Genomic DNA, 20,984 nt, shown 5'->3' with positions numbered 1-20,984 from the left:
CAAACAGTCCTTACTGATGGACGGTAGCCACTCCAGGACAAGGGGTCACAGCTTAAGGATAAAGGAGAAAACTCCTTTAAAACCGAGATGAGAAGAACTTTTTTTCACACAGAGAGTGGTGAATCTCTGGAACTCTCTGCCACAGAGGGTAGTTGAGGCCAGTTCATTGGCTATATTTAAGAGGGAGTTAGATGTGGCCCTTGTGGCTAAAGGATCAGGGGGTATGGAGAGAAGACAGGTACGGGATACTGAGTTGGATGATCAGCCATGATCATATTGAATGGCGGTGCAGACTCGAAGGGCCGAATGGCCTACTCCTGCACCTAATTTCTATGTTTCTATGTTTCTAAATGTAACCTCACTATTGAAGAAAGGAAGGAGAGAGAATACAGGAAACTATTGGCAGTTCGCCTGCTGTCAGTAGTAAGGAAAATGTTGATCTGAAATGCTGACTTTGTTTCTTTTCCCACAGATGCAGACTGGCCTGCTCAATATTTCCCTTTTATAGAACCCAGAACATAAAATAATACAGTACAGGAGCAGACCATTCGGCCCACAATATCTGGACCGGACAAGTTGGCGATATGCAGAGTACTGCCCTTCCGACTACAAATTCAGAAGATTCAGAAGATAATGCCAAATTAAACTAATCTCGTCTGCCTGCATGTGATCCATAACCCTCTGTTCCCTGCATATCCATGTGCCTATCCAAAAGCATCTTAAATTCCATCGTTGTATCTGCCTCCACCACCGACTCCCTGGTATAAATATAGACCTATGAAATGGAAATCACAGTTGACCTATGAAATGGAAATCACAGTTGACAAATGCGATTGAGATTTGCAGATTATAAGCATCAGAATGGTTAAGGATGAATTAGATTTTCATAGGTCTTTGGTACAATGAGGGTGCGCAAATGTTGCATATTAATGCAATTAATGATTGGAAATCGATTAATGAATAGGAAGTAGAGAGTGGTAATAAATGTGTCATTTTTCTGGTAGTGAGACTGTAACAAGTAGCTTGTGCAGGGATTAAAACTGTCACCCCAAGTGGTCATAATCTATTTCAATTCTTTAGGTGGAGGCAGGGGTGGAAGGTTTGCTCAAGCTATAAATCTGGGTGGCGGTATGTAGGACGTACAGAGACTTCAGCTGATATAACAGGTTAAATAGACAATCAAGGAAATGATAGATATGATATAATGTGACAAAAATGAGGTCACGAGCAATTATTTAATGGTGAGAGAGTGTAAGGTCAGGGATACCTGGGCTTCTTTGCACAAGCGTACTGCTATCCTGTAGGTACTGGAGGTAATTATGAAACCAGATTGCATGTTGGCCATTATTGGAACAGGATCTGAGCACGAGTAAAATGTTTCAGTCCAATTATATACAGACCTGCTGAGATATGCATCAGGAATACTGTGTACATGTTTGATCATCTCATCTAAGGAAGGATATACTAGTGATGTGGGGAATGTAATGAAGGTTTGTCGTATTAACTTTCAAGATGACAGGTTTCTCAAATGTGGAGTGAGTAAGTAGACTGAGCTCTTACGCTTACAAGAATAATGCGCAAAGTGCAAACGCACAGTGAATTTTTTTTCTTGCAAACTCCAGCAGAGTATTGCCATACACAAGCACATCCTCGATTAGCAAATCGTACAGAAATAGTCTACTGATCCGCATGCAAGAGGCACCATATTCTGGCGTCTTTTTCAAAGTCGAGTCTGCGCTCTAGTTCTTATGAACAGCACCTTTTCCAGGCTATCCCAGGCTGCTGTGAGCCTTCAGCCACTGTCTTCCCCTGGACATGTGGATCTACCATGAGCCCATGTCCACTTCTCGCCTATCCTCCTTAGCCCCCCGCAGCTGATCTTGAGGGGGCAGTAGGCCAGACCTTGACAATAGACAATCAACCCTGGATCCCTCTCTTCTCCTACTGACCTTGCTCCTCGCCAGTCGAGTCCGTCATCATCCCAGGCTTCATCCTCCTAGTCTCTGGTCTTTGGGGGATGAGCAGGGGCCGGCTCGGAGGGCTCCCCCTTCCAGACTGGCGTCCTCTGGTAGCTTCAGCCACGTGCGACCCTCTGATCCACCGCTTTGATTTCAAGGGTAGTTACTTATAGCTCATCTTCGGAATTCGGTTCTTTGTTCCATGCTCAGAGTCAAGTGGTCCTGGCAACAACTAAACTGTGCGTTGGTAAGGAGTGTGCAGCTTGATAGTACTGTGGATGCCTCTCCCCCACACCCCCCTGCCCGACTATTGTCTCATACATCATATGCATCTTCTCCATTAATGTATTGGGATGAGGAGAGAAAGTTACTAGGCTTACACAGCAGGGAAGCAAATGGCTTTGTAATAAATTTAGATAACCATAGTTTATGGGAGTGCAATGGAAAATGGTGGAATCAACTGAATGGGCATGCACATTATGTGTGGAGTTCCAGGATAGGAAGCGGTAGCAAAAGGGGATTAGGGACTGGGAAGCATTAAAATAAATCCAGAGTGGAGTAAAGGCATTCTGGATGAAGCAGCTTTAGCCTCACACAAACATAATTGTGGGAGAATCTCAGCAGCAGAGGTGACAGTTGAGGGGAAACCTGGGAACACCCAGTAGATGCCATAAAGTTACTTTAAAAATGCAGGCAAGAGATTTAAAGGTTGCAGTAAAATCTCTCATGGCCCAAATCATTTTGCATCCTGCGGCAACACACACATACATTCACACACCCGGCCTGTTCGACTTGTTTAACAGTCTGTAATCTCTTGTTCTTCTCTGCAATCCATGGACTTGATGAATAGCGGAAAAGAACAAAAGATGACAGGCTGCTGAGCAAGAATAAAGCAACATGTATCCCAAAGGTGGCTGCTGTGATTGATCTAATCAGCCGCGTACAGGGCTCAACAACAGTGTACGGCATTCTAGATAGCTTACATAGGTTTTAATCTGTTCTGATGAGAAAAGATGATCAGTATAAATGCAGCCTTGCCAATTGGGATGGCAGTACATCTGGACATGCCTGCCACAAGGTTTCCATAATACCGCAGCCAATCTATATTCCATCAGCAAATGGCTAATTGCTTAGAAGGATTTTCCAGCAGGGACAAAGTGATTCATTATGTGGATGGTTTGTTACTATTTACAGACTATGCTGTGGAGCATATGTGTGTTGCTACTGAAGTTATTGTGGCTCCTAACATGGTGTGAGCTAAAAGTAAACTTTAAAAAGGCTCAGGTAGGGCAAAGTACAGTTTTAGGGACTCAGAAAAGAGTTCATAAGTTATAAAGCAGAATTAGGCCATTTGGCCCATCATGTCTACTCTGCAATTCGATCATGGCCAACCTATCTTTCCCTCCCAGCCCCATTCTCCTGTCTTCTCCCCTGAACTCCTGACACCCATAATAATCAAGGGAAAGAAAAAGGAGCATGGGTAAGGCAACGAGTGAAGCAGTGCAGCAGCAATACCAATGTCTGGAGATCATTTAAAGCTTACAGTATATTTCCATTGCGTTTCATCACAGGTACTGATCTCTCCGCCATTGATAGGATCTACAGGAAGTTTTGCCTCAAGAAGGAAGCTACTATCATCAAAGATACATTGCCCTGGCCACACCCTCTTATTGCTGCCTCCAGCAGAAAGGAGGTTCTGGAGCCTCAGAACCGTTACCTCCAAGATCAAGAACAGTTTCCTCCTATCCGCCAGCAGATTCTTGAACAACCCTGCACAACCTTGACTAGGAACCATATCTCAGCACCCATCTGCAACAGATATTGCACTACAATAGTTGCTTTACATACATTGTGTTTTGAACTATTATGATCTAGTTTTTCCTTACAATAACTAATAATGTTGCATATTTACTTTTGTTGTTGTTGGAAAGAAAAACATTTAGTTGTAGCTGCAGCAAGAAAGAATTTCATCGTTCCAGTGCATGACCAGTGTATATGACAATCTCTTGATTCGTGTATATATAGACCATTGCATATGCTACATGGATGCCTGATTTTGTGTCCATCTTCAGTATAGACCAGCAGCTGTAGTTTCTTCCTACACAGTAGGTATGGGTACATAGGGGAATCAAATAAATGTGCAGTAGAAGGGGCCTGGGAAATAACAGGAAAGTCATTCACTTGCCGGTGAGATAGATCTATGTGGATGGATACAGTTATGTGCAAAAAGGGAGAAAGAGAGGGATGTAAAATTTGGAATTTCTGTAATAAAGTTACAGTGGCACTAAAATTACCAAGTCATCAGAGTGCACAGCAGGCAGAGTTGGCTGCTATTGCAGATGAAATGACTCACCCGACTGAGTTCCCGCCTCCATATACTATCTGTTCAGATTCTATGTTTGTCTGCTATTCACTGACAGACTTTTGGGTTGTTTGAAAGACAATTTAAATCAGTAGCCGAGAAGCCACTTTGAGGCACAAGGGCACACAGTGGCACAGCTGGTAGAACTGCCACCACACAGCACCAGTGACCTGGCTTAATTCTTAGCTCTATGTGGACCTGTCAGCTCATTCTCACTGTGACTGTGTGGGTTCTGTACAGGTGCTCCGATTTCCTCCCACATCCTGAAGAGTGAGGATTACTAGGTTATTTATCAACCTGTGTGCAAGTGAGTCATAGAATCAGGGCCAGGAGGGAACTGAGAGGAACAAGGAGATAATAATATGGACTCGATGGACTAAAGGGCCTGTTTCCATGCTGCATGATTCTGAAGCTTTAGGAAGATATTGGGAAGTAGAGAGATTGGCAAAGAAGATGGTATTGAGGAGCTGTTTTGGGATTAATAACAGCATTGGCAACAGTTGGGTCAGTGAGAGAAATAGATCTCATCAACTTGCAAAAGGCATATTTGGTCATTCAGGAAGTGTTAGACAAACAGATAAAATGTGAAATCATGGAGGGACCCCATCAAATATCTGAAGATAGTATAAAAGAAGGGTTATTTATGGATGATAAATGACAAGCACCCTCACTCCTGGTCTGGTACATAGAGGAATGGGGAAAGGGATGTGTGGCACAGAGACATTGGGAAAAAGAATCAATGAATGTAGTGGAAGATATTTGTGCAATTGCTTAATCAGTGCACTTTGTAATTGAACGGCCTGTCCCACTTGGGTGTCACGTAGGTGACGCGCAAAGATTTTGTGAATCCCAAAATCCTGGGGCTTCGTGCGCGACCGTGCGTCACTGCCTATGCCACCGCGCCTCACCACGCGCCATGCACGCGTAATGCACGACACGTCGTGACGCGTGAATGATGTCGCGCAAATGACGGCCACGTGAGACAGGCCCTTCAGATTCACAATGGGAAAGCTTTGCTTAGGCACACTCTGAAGATAGAGGGGACATGGTAGTGCGTACAGGTATATTTTATTGGATTTCTCCCAATTTTCAGCATTATTAGTGGATAACATGACTGAATGAGTTAAGGCTTTTATATGCAAAGCAGTTACTGTACTAATCACAGATAAGATCAAGATGTGAGAGGTGTTCTCTAGATGTGAACGGCCAAGCATGCTGGAATCAGATCAGGATTATCACTTTATCAGACAGATAATGAGGGTGACCTTGAAATGGTTGCCTGCTGAAGGGAAGTAACATGAAAGCCATAATCCACTGACTTCAGAAAACGTTGGATGTACAAATAGGATAATAAACGAAAGACTGGAGAGGATTCGATAAACAGAAGAAATAAAATGGGATGAAGTATCAATGAATAACGGGCAAAGTATCTCCCACATAGGATACTGAATCTGAATCTGAATCTTAATTCAGATACTCATCCCATGAGTTACTATAGAGTAACCCATGAAAACATCAGGATAATTGTTCACACATTCAATAGCTAAAAGGCAGGAGAATTAAGAGGAACAAGGAGATAATGATATGGACTCGATGGACTAAAGGGCCCGTTTCCATGCTGCATGACTATGAAGCTTTAGGAAGATATTAGGCCAGTTTTGGCCAGTTTTGTAGAGGTGATTAAAAAAAACCATTAGAGGAGTAGAAACAAGGAACTGCAGATTCTGGTCAATTTACAAAAGGACACACAGTGCTGGAGTAACTCAGCATGTCAGGCAGCATCTCTGGAGAACATGGATTGGTGACATTTTGGGTTGGACTGGAAGGTCTGCTGGGGTTCCAGGGTGGAGACTTCCCGCATCCAGGGACCCAGCAGTCTTTCTAGACTGACCCGCTGAGTTATGCCCGTCCCACTTAGGAAACCTGAATGGAAACCTCTGGAGACAAGTCTCCAGAGGTTCCCGTTCAGGTTTCCTAAGTGGGACAGGGGCATTACTCCAACATTTTGTATATTTCCTAATTCCAAGCATTATTGAACCACTAGATTAGGGGGGGTCATACAATATTGTGGACAATGCCCTTGTTTTCCACAAGGAGGTTAATTCAATCTGATAAAGCTACATAAACACAACAGAAGCAAAAGAGAGAAAATGACTTACGGGGTGGTGAAATGGTGGCCCTTAGAGGATGATTTTATTTGCCTACAGCAGTACTGGCACAGTTGTCAATCCCACCTTTTCAGGAAATGTACACAGCATCTAACATAAGGAGCCATACATATCAAGGATTCATTTGCAAAGTTTCTTATAAAGTAACACTTCTCTGCATGTCCTGAATCTTATAAACAGGGCCAAGACAGAGCAAACGTACATTTTTATTTCTATGGGGAGAAATAGAGGCAATGATATAATGACAGCCAGACCAACTGTTAATTACCTGGGGAAAGCATCTAAAGTTGGCACATATTTAAAACAGCTGTATTACACATATTGTTTTAACAATAATATTAGTTCTGGGGAAGGGAAAACAGTATGTGAAGGTAATTTAGCTTTGGTACGCATGGCAGAAGCAATTGAAGACCAACAAATCTGGGTAAAATGTGCCTTTGAATCATCCGGAGCTTTCCCCTGCGCATAGTACACTAATGATACAAACTACCACATAGATAATACTACCCACATACACAACAGGGGAAACCCATGTGGGAAAGTTTAATGCAGAACTGGCAGCATCTGTGAGATCGTATGGAACCAGCCACTTTATAAGCATTAAAGAATACTGTTGACCAAACTAGAATAGTCAAGTCAAGTCACATTCATTTATATAGCACATTTAAAAAACAACTCTCGTTGGCCAAAGTGCTTTACATTTGTTATAAGAATAGTATAAACGAACAAACTACATACATATATACATATAGCCCTCGCTCAGTGGGCTTCAGGATAGGCTTGGGGGTATAGATAAGTTTTTAGCCTTGACTTAAAGGAGTCGATGGAGGGGGCAGTTCTGATGGGAATAAACTATAAGAACTCAGCTATTATTGTGAATACATTTGGGAATAATAAAGGCCGGAATAATTGCAAGGGTGCATGAAGGAGCTATCCAACCATAATAATGTTATAGTGGGCAATGAAAACATCGAAATAAATGAATTATGTTCAGTGTCCAAATAAGATACCAAACTCTATAGATGGCCCGGTATTCATGTTATATCAAATTGCATCTTATCAGGCAATGAGAATTATTTTAACTTTTGACCAAGGTGGCATGGCTGAACCAGAATAAGACAGATACCCGAAGATGTACGAGTCAAATCAAATCAAATTGAGTTCATAATCATGTGCACCAGTATGGTGAGATACGAGTACAATTAAAATCTTGCTTGCAGCAGTCACAGATTCAGACAACACACTTATATAGATATAGTGATGTAGGAAACAGGGAACTAGTGATCTGTTAGCCTCTTGTCATTTAAATCAGCTCCATTTTTTTAAAAACACTTATCTTTCATAGCTATCTCTCTGCATTAAAATGAATAGTAATGCTTTTACAACTATACAAATCATGTTCAATTGCCAGATTCCCCAGTTTAATGCTGATGAATTCCAGCAAATCCATGATCCGTGAAGAGTCCAACATTGGAGTGCAGTCAACAATGTTCTTCTGAAGAACAGCCAATTTGTGCATATGTACAGGCATCCTGAAATTGATGGCATTTGGAGTGAATGCAGTTTGAATGCAGTCCTCCAACCTGTTGTACCCTCATAAAACGCTGAAAGAATATATTATTTTATTCTGTACCTCATTTGTGAAATACATTTATAACAAGATACCTTTAGTCAAGCTACAGTTTAAAATAGACCACTTTCAAATGGGTTAATAAATGTGTTGAGCAAGCAAAATTACGTGTGAAAACTACCATAAAACAAATGCATCACTTCAAGATTCAAGATTCAAGACAGTTTATTGTCATGTGTCCCAGATAGGACAATGAAATTCTTGCTTTGCTTCAGCACAACAGAATATAGTAGGCATAAATACAGTGTGTCCATATACCATTGAATAAATATATACACACACAAATAAATAAACAGATAAAGTGCAATGGGCTATCAATGTTCAGAGTTCTGTATGAGTTGAGTTTAGTAGCCAGATGGCTGTGGGGAAGAAGCTATTCCTGGACCTGGATGTTGCAGATTTCAGGCTCCTGTACCTTCTACCTGAGGGCAGCGGGGAGATGAGTGAGTGGCCAGGATGGTGTGGGTCCTTGATGATACTGGCAGCCTTTTTGAGGCAGCGGCTGCGGTAGATCCCTTCGATGGTAGGGAGGTCTGGACGGGGCTGTGCTTACAACCTTTTGTAGTCTTTTCCGCTCCTGGGCGCTCAAGTTGCCGAACCAAGCCACAATGCAACCGGTCAGCAGGCTCACCGCTGTGCACCTGTAGAAGTTCGAGAGAGTCCTCCTTGACATACCGACTCTCCGTAATCTTCTCAGGAAGCAGAGGCGCTGATGTGCTTTCTTTATAATTGCATCCGTGTTCTCGGACCAGGAGAGATCTTCAGAGATGTGCACGCCCAGGAATTTGTAGTTCTTGACCCTCTCCACCATCGACCCGTTAATATAAAGGGGACTATGGGTCCCCATTCTACCCCTTCCAAAGTCCACAATCAGTTCCTTGGTTTTGCAGGTGTTGAGAGCCAGGTTATTGTGCTGGCACCATTTGGTCAAATGGTCAATCTCACTTCTATACTCTGACTCATCTCCATCAGTGATCCGACCCACAACAGTGGTGTCGTTAGCGAACTTGATGATGGAATTCACACTATGACCGGCTACGCAGTCATGAGTATAGAGTGAGTACAGCAAGGGGCTGAGCACGCAGCCTTGAGGTGCTCCCGTGCTGATTGTTATCGAGGCTGACACATTTCCACCAATAAGGACGGACTAAGGTCTGTGAATGAGGAAGTCGAGGATCCAATTGCAGAGGGATGCGCAGAGACCCAGTTCTGTGAGTTTGGTAACCAGCTTGGAGGGGATGATTGTGTTAAATGCTGAGCTGTAGTCAATGAATAACAGCCTGACATATGAGTTTTTGTTGTCCAAGTGGTCCAGAGCGGAGTGGAGAGCCAGTGAGATTGCATCCACCATTGATCTGTTTTGGCGGTAAGCAAACTGCAGTGGGTCCAGGTTTTTGTCGAGGTCGGAGTTGATTTGCGCCATGATCAACCTCTCAAAGCACTTCATCACCACCAACGTTAGTACCACTGGTCGATAGTCACCTTGCTCTTCTTGGGCACCGGTATGATTGATGCCCTTTTAAAGCAGGTGGGAACATCAAAACTCAGAAGTGAGATGTTGAAAATGTCCGTAAAAACTCCAGCCAGTTGGTCCGCATAGGTTATTAGAACACGACCGGGTATGCCATCAGGTCCAGGCGCTTTCCGAGGGTTCACCCCTCTGAAGAATTTTCTGACGTCGACCTCAGTGACCGTGACCAAAATACCATAACAGCGAATGGGGGCTCGAGAAGGCACATCAGTGTTTTCCCTATCAAAGCGTGCGTAAAACACATTGAGCTCGTCAGGGAGTGAACTTTCACTGACATGTGTACTGCCTTCTGATTTCGCCTTGTAGGAGGTGATTGCATTCAGCCCCGCCACAGCTGCCGAACATTTGGGGCAGAAGTCCCTTTTGGCCCTTTTGATGGCCTTACTAAGGTCGTATCTGGTCTTCTTGTAGTCCCCGGTATCTTCAGGCATGAATGCCCGGTATCTGGACTTCAGAAGAGTGCGGATCTCATTGTTCAGTGCCAGACGGACGTCTGCTTGGGGTGGGATGTAGACCGCGGTCAGGATGATGGATGTGAATTCCCTCGGAAGGTTGAAGGGGCGGCACTTCATGGCCAGATGTTCGGGGTGTGGAGAGCAGGAGTTGGATAGGACTGCCACGTCTGAGCACCACGCAGAGTTGACCATGAGGCAGACGCCCCCTGCACTTTAACATGGTTTGGATAAAAAGGTTTTCTAGATATAACCTTGATGCCAATGTATTGATGATATAGATAATACTGATGGGATATTTCTATTTGCTTCAATAATAAAAATGCACCAACTTCAAGGACCAATTAAATCTATAAATAAGCGAATTAATGAAGTCAAATAATGAAACAGTGGTATTTTGTAGGTGCTCTGCTTACCCAGTGGTGTGGAATGCTGGTCAATTACTTGGTTTGATGTAAAAAAAAGTCATCTTTATTACCTCTTTTTTAATCAATTCCAGAAAATGTTATTGTTCCAAAAGCTTCCCGAGACAATGCTCATTCAAATTTGCCCACCTCCTCAGAAGTTTTGGCTCCACTTGGCAATATCGATTTAATGCAAATGCATCACAAGGGCTTATAGCCAGCGTTGCAACTAAAGTCTTTGATGCAGATAAGTATCCCACTCTTTCAAAATCCAGTCAGAATTATTAAAATCTTTTGTGTTGTGGAGTTCTGCAAACACCTTACACATCCACATTTTTAATAACTGGTGAAGATACTGTCACCTCCGAAACAAAAATAAAATGTTGCCCCTCACCTTTCTTTAATAGACTTACTTAAGGACTTTGCTTCGTGTTCATCCAGTGAAATAGTTCTGCTGACTGGTTGCTCGTAAAGGAAGAACTGGTAACGGTGGTAGCCTGTGCCAGATGGAGGGTTGGGAGGCGTATACGCTGTGATACAATGAAACAAAATTAAAAGTCATAAAAAATAACACTAAGGGTTCCTTCACCCCAAAAGCAATTGCGCAACTTATTTTGTAAATTAGATATATTTATCAAACGCATCCCTTTTCTCAAATGTGTATGGCACTATGGTAATCAGCAGAAAAGATAAAATCAAATGGTGCAGAGTTTGTTCATATTTTAATGTGAAATCAATACACATTGTGAATATAAATACAAAACTGTGTTTTAGTGATATGGGAGAAGACTGGGAACTTAGCTTTAGGAACAGAAAATAACATAAAAATTACTGAAATTGATAGTCATTCTATAAAACCCAGAGCAATTACAAATCATATTGTGCTAAAACCAGTCTTGCAATGTATAAAGACAGTCCACTGAATCTCTTCATTTGATATTTATGAGAAGATTTCTTCTAAAATAACATTGCAAGCCACTTTGTTGGTATTCACATTCACATTTATGTGTTAACTCAATGCGTTTAACTTTTATTTTTCAAAACAATTCCATGCTTTATTTTTTGGAGATATCTGTACATTAATTTACTGTAAATGGTGCAATACAAAAAGGTCATTCAATAAAACCAATCCTTCCCCCTGGCATCATTGACCCTTCATCCGAGCCACAGCTTTCGTCATTCCAGAACTTCGACAGCAGAGAAATAGGCTCTTCAGCCCTTCATAGCCATGCCAACCATCACATTTATCTTTATTCATTGATATTTGTGTATGTTCAATATCCTTCTATGTCTTGGTGATACAAGTGCTTAAACAGATACTTATTAAATATCATATGCGTGACTACCTCTTTTCACCATCCATGTTTAGACCTATGGCCTCTGGTCTAAGAAACCTCTGAATTTAGAAAGGTTCCTATTTGCCCAGTGAATGCTTTTTATAATTTTGCATATCTCAATCAAATTCCTTCTCAGCCACCTCTGCTCCAAGGAAAACAATTTATCCAGCCGATCCAGTCTTTCTTCTTAATTGATCCACCACAGGCAACATCAAGGTAAATCTCCTCTGCACCCTCTCCAGTACATTCACAAGTTTTATAACATTGGATGAAAAAGTCCGAAGCTTTTAAATTTGCTGTGCCAGCTAATGAGAACAAGCATCTTGTGTACCTTCTTCAGCGGTGCTTCCACCTTTAGGGATCTGTTGTCTAGTACACCAAGGTTCTTTTGTTCCTTAGAACCCCGGCCCTTATTAGACCTTCTAAATTCTACCATCTAACACTCATTTGGATTAAACTCTATCTGCCATTAATCTGCCCAATTTGCAACTGATCAGTACTCTTTTCAAACATGACGATCACCCTGACTATCAAACATAATGTTAATTTTCATGTCATCTGCACACTTACTCATCACGCCTCCCACATTTTCGACAATTTGAAGTGGTTTCACAAATTGAGTATTCGAGACATCTTGAATGATAAACCAACATTTGCAACATGATGGAGCCAGATGTACTTGGTGACCATCAAATTCTACAGTGCAGCGTCTCTGGAAGACATGGATATGTGATGTTTCAGGTAGGACCCTTCATCAGACTATTTCTAGTAAGGGGATCAGTAAGCTGAGGGGGGAGAGGGGAGGGGGGAGCTGGGAGAAGAATAAGGCCATCAGTCAATAGTCTATCCCCTGAGATGGAGACAGGGAGATCGAGAAAGGGGAGAAGGCATCAGAGATAGTCCAAGTGAATTTGAGGGCAGGGTGGAAGTTAGTGATGTGTCGTAGTTAATGGAGGTTAGACCACATGTATAATCGTTTTGTGATCCTACAAAGAAACAATCAGTTTAAAACTTTGTGATTTTGTCCAAATACTGCACGACAATATCACAATTGCTTGCTTTCAGTCGAACTGATGGTTGTTTAACTCTGAATTTCATTGCCAGCAGGCAGCAGATGCACTTTAAAAAACATGCTCACTGCGAGAAAAATGACTGCAATTTCCATGCAACATCACTTTTCATCCCACAGTTCATTAAACTCCACCTTGTATTGAAATGGCCAACAGCTTTACAGAATTAAATAATGTACTGAAGTAAATCCAAGTAATGCATGTTTATTTAACATTATTTGGAGTAACTTATTCCAAGTATCTGAAACTTGACATAAAATCGTTGAACATCCAGGAACGGTGAGGCCCTATACAAGAAGGGAAAGAGCCGGCAGTACATCTTGAGAAGGCTCCGTTCTTTCAACGTCTGCTGCAGATGTTCTTCCAATCAGTTGTAGCCATTGCCATCATCTTCATTGCTGTGTGCTGGGGCAGCAGGGCCAAGCCTGTGGATGGCAATAGGATCAACAAACTCATCAGGAGGGCTGGCTCCGTCCTGGGGGTGGAATTGGATTCACGGAAGGTGGTCTTGGAGGGGAGGATGCTCCTCAAGCTGCGGAGCATCCTGGACAATACAGCTCACCCCTCCACGACACACTGGTCAACCTGAGGAGCACCTTCAGCAACAGACTGGTTCCACCAAGATGCAGGACTGAACGCCACAGGAAATCCTTCTTCCCTGTGGCCATCAAACTGTGCAACTCCACACTTTTCTGTCGTGTGGTAGACTGAGACTGACTCCCTCCCCCTCCCCCCCAATCTTTACCCATCCCCCCCAAGCCTTTCCACTCATCACTTTAATTTCATGTTTCATGTATATTGTGTTTTTAGGACTGTTGGCAGATTAATTTCGCTCCTGGGATAAATTTTCGAATGAACATATTCAGACAACAGGACTGCGCTGGGCCTATTCCATGGTGAGAATACAGAGGTTTGATCCCTCATTTGCTCTGCTTGCACTTTGAGACAGAGTTGATGCTCATTGCATGGACATGACGTTAATGCTGAATCTACAGTGTGTATGAAAAAAAAAAGTTTTGGTTGCTAGACAAGTTATTGTTCACATTTGAGCAATTTCTCGCTTTGTGCAGTTTCTCCACCAACTATTTGTATTTTTCAAACATACAATATCAGTATTTCATCAGGGTGCTCTTACATTGCTTACATAGCAATTTGTGTGCCAAATGGACTATTTAATATGCCACGCCATGAACACAAAGCACATCACCAAAACAAAGCACTCGAATGCTTGCTGTTTGCAAACCTGCGTTAAAAAAACAGCAATAAAATTCTAACCACTTCCACGTCACATTCAATGGCAATCCCATCACAGTATCCCTGTTGTCAAATCCTGGGTGATGACATACGTGGTCCAGTTCTAAAATTCTATGGCTATAAACATATCACAGGGGCCAAGCCTTCTGCGACATACATCCCCACTGCTACCATTAACGAGGTGTGTTATGAATGATTGACCCTGCCAAGAGAGGGGAGCTCTAATATCACCCAGGAAGTCTGGTACAAAGCAGTGACTTTGCTTAATAAATTATCCATCTCCATGAGCACTTCCATTGCCTATCAATGATGTAGCAAGGCTGGAACAAGCTGGCGCTGTAAGGCAGCAATACCCAACGCATCACCGGTTCCTCGCTCCCCTCCATTGAGTCTGTCCAAAGCAAGCGTTGTCTGCGAAGGGCGCTCAGCATCGCCAAGGACTGCTCTCACCCCAACCATAGACTGTTTACCCTCCTACCATCCGGGAGGCGCTACAGGTCTCTCCGTGGCCGGACCAGCAGGTCCAGGAACAGCTTCTTCCCTGCGGTTGTTACACTACTCAACACTGTACCTCGGTGACTGCCAATCACCCCCCCCCCGGACACTCCTCCCACCAGTAAAAACACTATGACCGTATGCATGTAAATAGATTTATTTATGTCGCTCTTCCAGGGAGATGCTAACTGCATTTCGTTGTCTCTGTACTGTACACTGCACAATGACAATTAAAGTTGAATCTGAATCTGAATCTCTGTGCCACTGTATCACCCTAGCTTGCATTGGTATTCTGCACACCTTTGCTTCTCCATATTATCAGTGGCTCAGGAACCATAAAGGTCAGATTCAGAAAGCACCACTTCACATTGAGCAGTGGCAATCTCAGCTGTCTGGTTCATTGGCTGAGTAGGAACAATAAGATGACAAAAGCTGTAGTCAGGGTGAGGGGCGATGATTTACTTTCAGTTCTTGTGACTTTTCCAGTGGAACAACTCTGAGCAAATGTGCAAGGGGATAAAATGGCTGCTGTGCCTTGCCACCCTAAAAGCCCATTTAAATAATTGTATGCTGAACTGAAGCACCATTGATTTGTCATGTCCATTGTCTGTTGGGTCCATTGTATGTTCCCCGTTTCAGCATTCCACTTCAAAGATGAATGTTATTGTTGCTCCAATGGAAGCTCAGACCTTGAACACCAGCCACCATCAAATGATTCAGTCGGAAAGTACTGAAGTGGAATTCGCTGTCAGTTTCACACAAAGGATGGGCTTCACTTAAAGCTTCGAGCATAGTTGGGACTGGTTCTACTGAGGCAGTGGCTGGGCCACTCCCGCTGGAGTGGCCCAGCCCGAGGGAGAAACGGCACTCCCGCTGGAGTGGCCCAGCCCGAGGGAGAAACGGCACTCCCGCTGGAGTGGCCCAGCCCGAGGGAGAAACGGCACTCCCGCTGGAGTGGCCCAGCCCGAGGGAGAAACGGCACTCCCGCTGGAGTGGCCCAGCCCGAGGGAGAAACGGCACTCACGTGAGGGCGATCCGGTCCGGTGGCTGGGACAACATTCTGGCGGCGGTGTCCAGAGTCCTGGGTTCAGCCGCGGGCCGGCGGCTGCGTGTGCTGGACTGGAGGTGCGGCGGCTTCGACCACCCCGGGCCGCAGTGTTTGAACCGGCCCGTTTGCGGGGTTCGGTGAGCTGCGGGACTGTTTGTACCATCGCCCGGTGGGGAATCGCCTCAGCGCAGAGGGAGAAGAGGAGGGAAGAGACTGCAGCCCTAAGATTTTTTGCCTCCACCACAGTGAGGAGGTGTTTGGAGGATACACTGTGGTGGATGTTAATTTGTGTTTATTGTTGTTTATTATTGTATCATTGTATGTATGACTGCAGGCATGAAATTTCGTTCAGACCGTAAGGTCTGAATGACAATAAAGGAATTCAATTCAATTCAATTCAATTCAAATGTTGACATGACCCATGCCATGACAGGCATTGACCACTGCCTTATTCACATTCTTCATTTCAAGTTCAAGTTCAAGTGAGTTTATTGTCAAGTGTCCCTGTATAGGACAATGAAATTCTTGCTTTGCTTCAGCACACAGAACATAGTAGGCATTTACTACTAAACAGATCAGTGTGTCCATATACCATAATGTAAATATATACACAGATGAATAAATAAACTGATAAAGTGCAAATAACAGATAATGGGTTATTAATAATCAGAGTTTTTCCAAGCCAGGTTTAATAGCCTGATGGCTGTGGGGAAGTAGCTATTCCTGCACCTGGTCGTTGCAGTCTTCAGGCTCCTGTACCTTCTACCTGAAGGTAGCAGGGAAATGAGTGTGTGGCCAGGATGGTGTGGGTCTTTGATGATACTGCCAGCCTTTTTGAGGCAGCGACTGCGATAAATCCCCTCGAAGGAAGGAAGGTCAGAGCCGATGATGGACTGAGCAGTGTTTACTACTTTTTGTAGTCTTTTCCTCTTCAGGGCGCTCAAGTTGCCGAACCAAGCCACGATGCAACCGGTCAGCATGCTCTCTACTGTGCACCTGTAGAAGTTAGAGAGAGTCCTCCTTGACAAACCGACTCTCCGTAATCTTCTCAGGAAGTAGAGGCACTGGCCTCTTCAACAACATGGCCCAGAACATCGACATAATCAGGTGGTGCTGCAAGAACATCAATGACGAAGCTCTCAAGGACACCACTAAAGACAGAGCCTCACAAACAACTCATCAACTCCCTGTCCCTCCTCAAAAACTCCATCAAATTACTGAGACAGGATCTCCCCCACAAAAGGTGTCCTGTGACACTTAACACCTTAATACTGACAAGTGCCAGATTATCCACATATTCCTCCCTGAAATCACTATCTTCCATATCCTTCTCCTTGGTGAATACAGATGAGAAGTCTTCATTTAGGATCCTGCTTACAACCGTGGGGCCACACACAGATTACTCCCTTGGTTCTGAAGCGGACCCACTCTTTTCCACTTGTATTTTTGAATCTACTTTCTAGTGCAGTGTAATTTGTGTGGATTGCCTGTTGGAACTTTACATTAGATGTTAAGGTTTGACCTGCAGAATCAACAAGGAGGCAAGCTATTCCATTGAAGCATTGCATTTCCCTGTCATCTCTTTCAGAGACTTCACTTGCATGAGTAATATTTACACATAATCTTTTGCTGGAAACACAGAGGAAAGTTTTCTATCCAGTGTAATGCAAGCTTGTATGCCACCATCGCCATCCGATTACTTCAACTATCCGTGCCTACCACTCACAAAAATGTTTTCATCTTAGAACTCCAGTCTATTATTATCTACATCTAACTTTTCGAAGTCAAATGAAACCCCCTGCACATGTGCTTCTTCTAAAAAGTATTACTTCAGGGGCAGCCCCCTGCATAAGGGGAAGAAATTCACTGACTCAGATGGCCACATAAGGTTGAAACTCACTGCCCCCAATCACTTTATGCACATCAGTCAGAAAACATTTCACCCTGTACCAGTTTCATCTCATTGTTGAAGGAGAATGCCGATGTCCTTTTGACCTCTGCACATATTGAACAAAATAGTCTACAGTATGCCCATTCTTACGTGCATAAAATAAATGAAAACTGAAGGTTGCATAGTCTATCGCAACAAGCAGTATTGTATTGTTTTGAAGTGTCCCTCATCACTACATCTAAGCAATTTACTGAAGTGTTTAGTAGACAATGATTTTTGAGAAAAGGTTTTAATTAACATGCAGTAAATCCCAGAACATTAAAGTGAAGGAAAACTTAACAACTGGAGAATGTTATGAGCAATTTAACATGTTCAGTCTTATTGGCAATTTTACAACTTGTTTTGCTGGCCTTTTAAATAATCAATTCATCCCCTTTAGCCAGGGGCGGAAAACCCAGGGGGGCCAGAGGGGACACGTCCCCCCCATGTTTTTAGAGGTGGGCGACATCCCCGCCAGGTTAACCTGCCTGGGCTTGTGGGAAATGTGGCTAGCGCGGAGAAGCAGCGCTGGTATCCCGTCAGTCCAGACAGGGCTGTTAGTTAACCCGGTGAGACAGGCAGAGTTGAGCTGCATTTACCACTGGATTGAGCCTCCGAAGCCTCGCACGCGTGTGTGAGTGTGCGCATGCGCGTGCGGCCGCCAAAAAATTGTGTCCCCCGTCCCCTCCATGTTTTGATAGTGAGTTTCGCTCTTGCCTTCAGCTTCAGTCAGAAAAGCATCATGGATGGTACAGTGGTGAAGCAGGAGTGTTGCTGCCTAACAGTGCCAGAGACCCAGGTTCGATCCTGGCCACGGGGCGCTGTCTGTACGGAGTTTGTACGTTCTACCTGTGACCATGTGGTTTTCTCCAGGTGCTCCGGTTTCCGTCCACATTTCAGGGACGTGCAGGTTTGTAGGTTAATTGGTTTCTATAAACTGTCCCTACCGTGTAAGATAGAATTAATGCACAGCTGATCATTTAGCATCTGAATGTGTAGGCAGGTGAGCAGTTCATGAATGAATGGTGATTAAACTATGAAACTAGGTGTTGTGCACTCAAAATATGTGCAGATTGAATAGAAAATGATATCAGTGTGAAATGGCAAGGGTTAAACATGAATTATTGGTTTTGTGCACGTTTCAATGTAAATTCATTTACAAGCCAACATTTGAAACAGTAAAATTAATCTCCATGCCTTTTCTATGAGGAGTCCTCACCACCCTGTGATAACCCATTCTCCCATCTCCAAATGTCTTCCTGCTCTTGAACTCCCCAGATGGCCTTCTATGTACCCTGTTTAGACCTTTTCTATAACCAGTCTGAAGAAGGATGTCAACCCGAAAACATCACCCATCCATTTTCTCCAGAGATGCTGCCTGGCCCGGCGTGTTACTCCAGCACTTTTTGTCTATCTTTGGTATACTAACATCTGGAGTTCCTTTCTACACATTTAAAACATTTCTGCAGGACAGATTTATTTTCGTACTATCTGAAGATTTATACATGTTTGGTGAGTAAACAGCTTTCTCTCCATATTTCTGAAATGTCTTTTTCTCTTCAGCTTTCCCTCATTACCTATTTTTAATCTTGCTGCTGTTCTTGTTTCTTCCTTACTGGGCCAGGTAGGTGTGCAATACTGCTGTCATGATTAAACCATTTCTCATCTCATTAAATGAGAATTTGTTCCCAGCCAATAGTTTAGAGAAGCTAATAACATCAACAAAACCATGGCAGTTTTCTGCTCAGTTAACTCATTTACAGGGAAATGATGAACTGCTGATTTCTCCCCTTAATTCCTAAAGAGTGAAATGCAAGCTTCTTGGCAATGACGAAGCCTCGTTAGCAAGTCTCGTTATGATGTAGTTTTGTGTTGGGGTATCTTGTGGTCTGAGTGCTGTTGAATGGAGCAAAGAAATTTAGTGGTCCGTGTGAAATGCCAGGAACTAATCTGGATCTTAGCGGTAACACTATATCTTTCCACAGTCCGTAAGCCTGTTGATATCTTTGTTCATCTCTAGCTGCCAGCATCTTAAAAAATACCTTTAAAATCCACACGCACTGGTGGAATCCATTTGAGCTGAAACAATAAAAATTAGTAAGTAGTGTACAAGAAGCTTAAGGATAAGGGGGAAATCCTTTAGAACCGAGATGAGAAGAACTTTTTTCACACAGAGAGTGGTGAATCTCTGGAACTCTCTGCCACAGAGGGTAGTTGAGGCCAGTTCATTGGCTATATTTAAGAGGGAGTTAGATGTGGCCCTTGTGGCCAAGGGGATCAGAGGGTATAGAGAGAAGGCAGGTACGGGATACTGAGTTGGATGATCAGCCATGATCATATTAAATGGCGGTGCAGGCTCGAAGGGCCGAATGGCCTACTCCTGCACCTAATTTCTATGTTTCTATGTTTCTAAGCTTCTGTTGAAGCTCAATGAAGAAGTTGGACAGGCTAGATGCAGGAAGATTGTTCCCGATTGTTCTCGAAGTCCAGAACAAGGGGTCACAGTTTAAGGATAAGGGGGAAATATTTTAGGACCGAGATGAGAAAAACATTTTTCACACAGAGTGGTGAATCTCTGGAATTCTCTGCCACAGAAGGTAGTTGAGGCCAGTTCATTGGCTATATTTAAGAGGGAGTTAGATGTGGCTCTTGTGGCTAAAGGTATCAGGGGGTATGGAGAGAAGGCAGGTACAGGATACTGAGTTGGATGATCAGCCATGATCATATTGAATGGCGGTGCAGGCTCGAAGGGCCGAATGGCCTACTCCTGCACCTATTTTCTATTTTCTATGTTTCTATGAAAATGCATGGACGGAGATAGGTGGATTGTAAATAGTATCATGGACTGTTGTGTAAAATACACCATTTCAGGGTCAGTATTTTTTTATATTTATTTATTGTCCAACAGTCTGCTTTTGTTTCTTCCATTACACTGCAAGAGCTATGACCAAATTAATGATCAGAGGATTTTTATCTACAGATGCACACAATGCAACCTGCTGCTTCTGGGAACATGACAATGTTGAAATAGATTTTTGTGTAAATTGTCTTGAAAATAATCTAAAATAATGAGGCTAATAAACTCTCCAACATATCAATATACGTATTTTGTATTTTCGTTAATCCATCAAATGCTAGTTCACTGACTTACTTTCCACATTCTCAATTCTTTCCTGCTCACAGCTGACACTTGTTGTCAGATTGTGTCTGATACTATAAGACTTTTACATACTGAATTCACGCGTACACATGCTTTTGCTTTTGTTCTTTACCGACATGATGCAGAAGCAAACATCAGCAGCTCCTTTGAAAATGGATACATAATCAGCCACTTCGTAACATCAA

The 20,984-nt window shown here is 43.2% G+C and overlaps 1 protein-coding gene across 4 annotated transcripts in view; it reads right to left on the bottom strand.

Annotated features, from left to right (window-relative positions):
• LOC129713242 (phosphatidylethanolamine-binding protein 4) overlaps positions 1-20,984 on the bottom strand; it is a 204,920-nt gene that overhangs the window by 60,881 nt on the left and 123,055 nt on the right. For 3 of the 4 annotated variants that reach the window (XM_055662181.1, XM_055662182.1, XM_055662179.1), the window contains one exon: positions 10,900-11,035. In XM_055662181.1, coding sequence (XP_055518156.1) covers positions 10,900-11,035 — 136 coding nt within the window. The remainder of the gene's footprint in view (positions 1-10,899; positions 11,036-20,984) is intronic. The other variant, XM_055662180.1, reaches the window with a different exon arrangement.

Source organism: Leucoraja erinacea, chromosome 35, assembly GCF_028641065.1.
Source record: "Leucoraja erinacea ecotype New England chromosome 35, Leri_hhj_1, whole genome shotgun sequence".
NCBI classification, from domain to species: domain Eukaryota; kingdom Metazoa; phylum Chordata; class Chondrichthyes; order Rajiformes; family Rajidae; genus Leucoraja; species Leucoraja erinaceus.
Note: the sequence above shows the minus strand (reverse complement) of the source record. Positions and strands in the feature narration are given on the sequence as shown.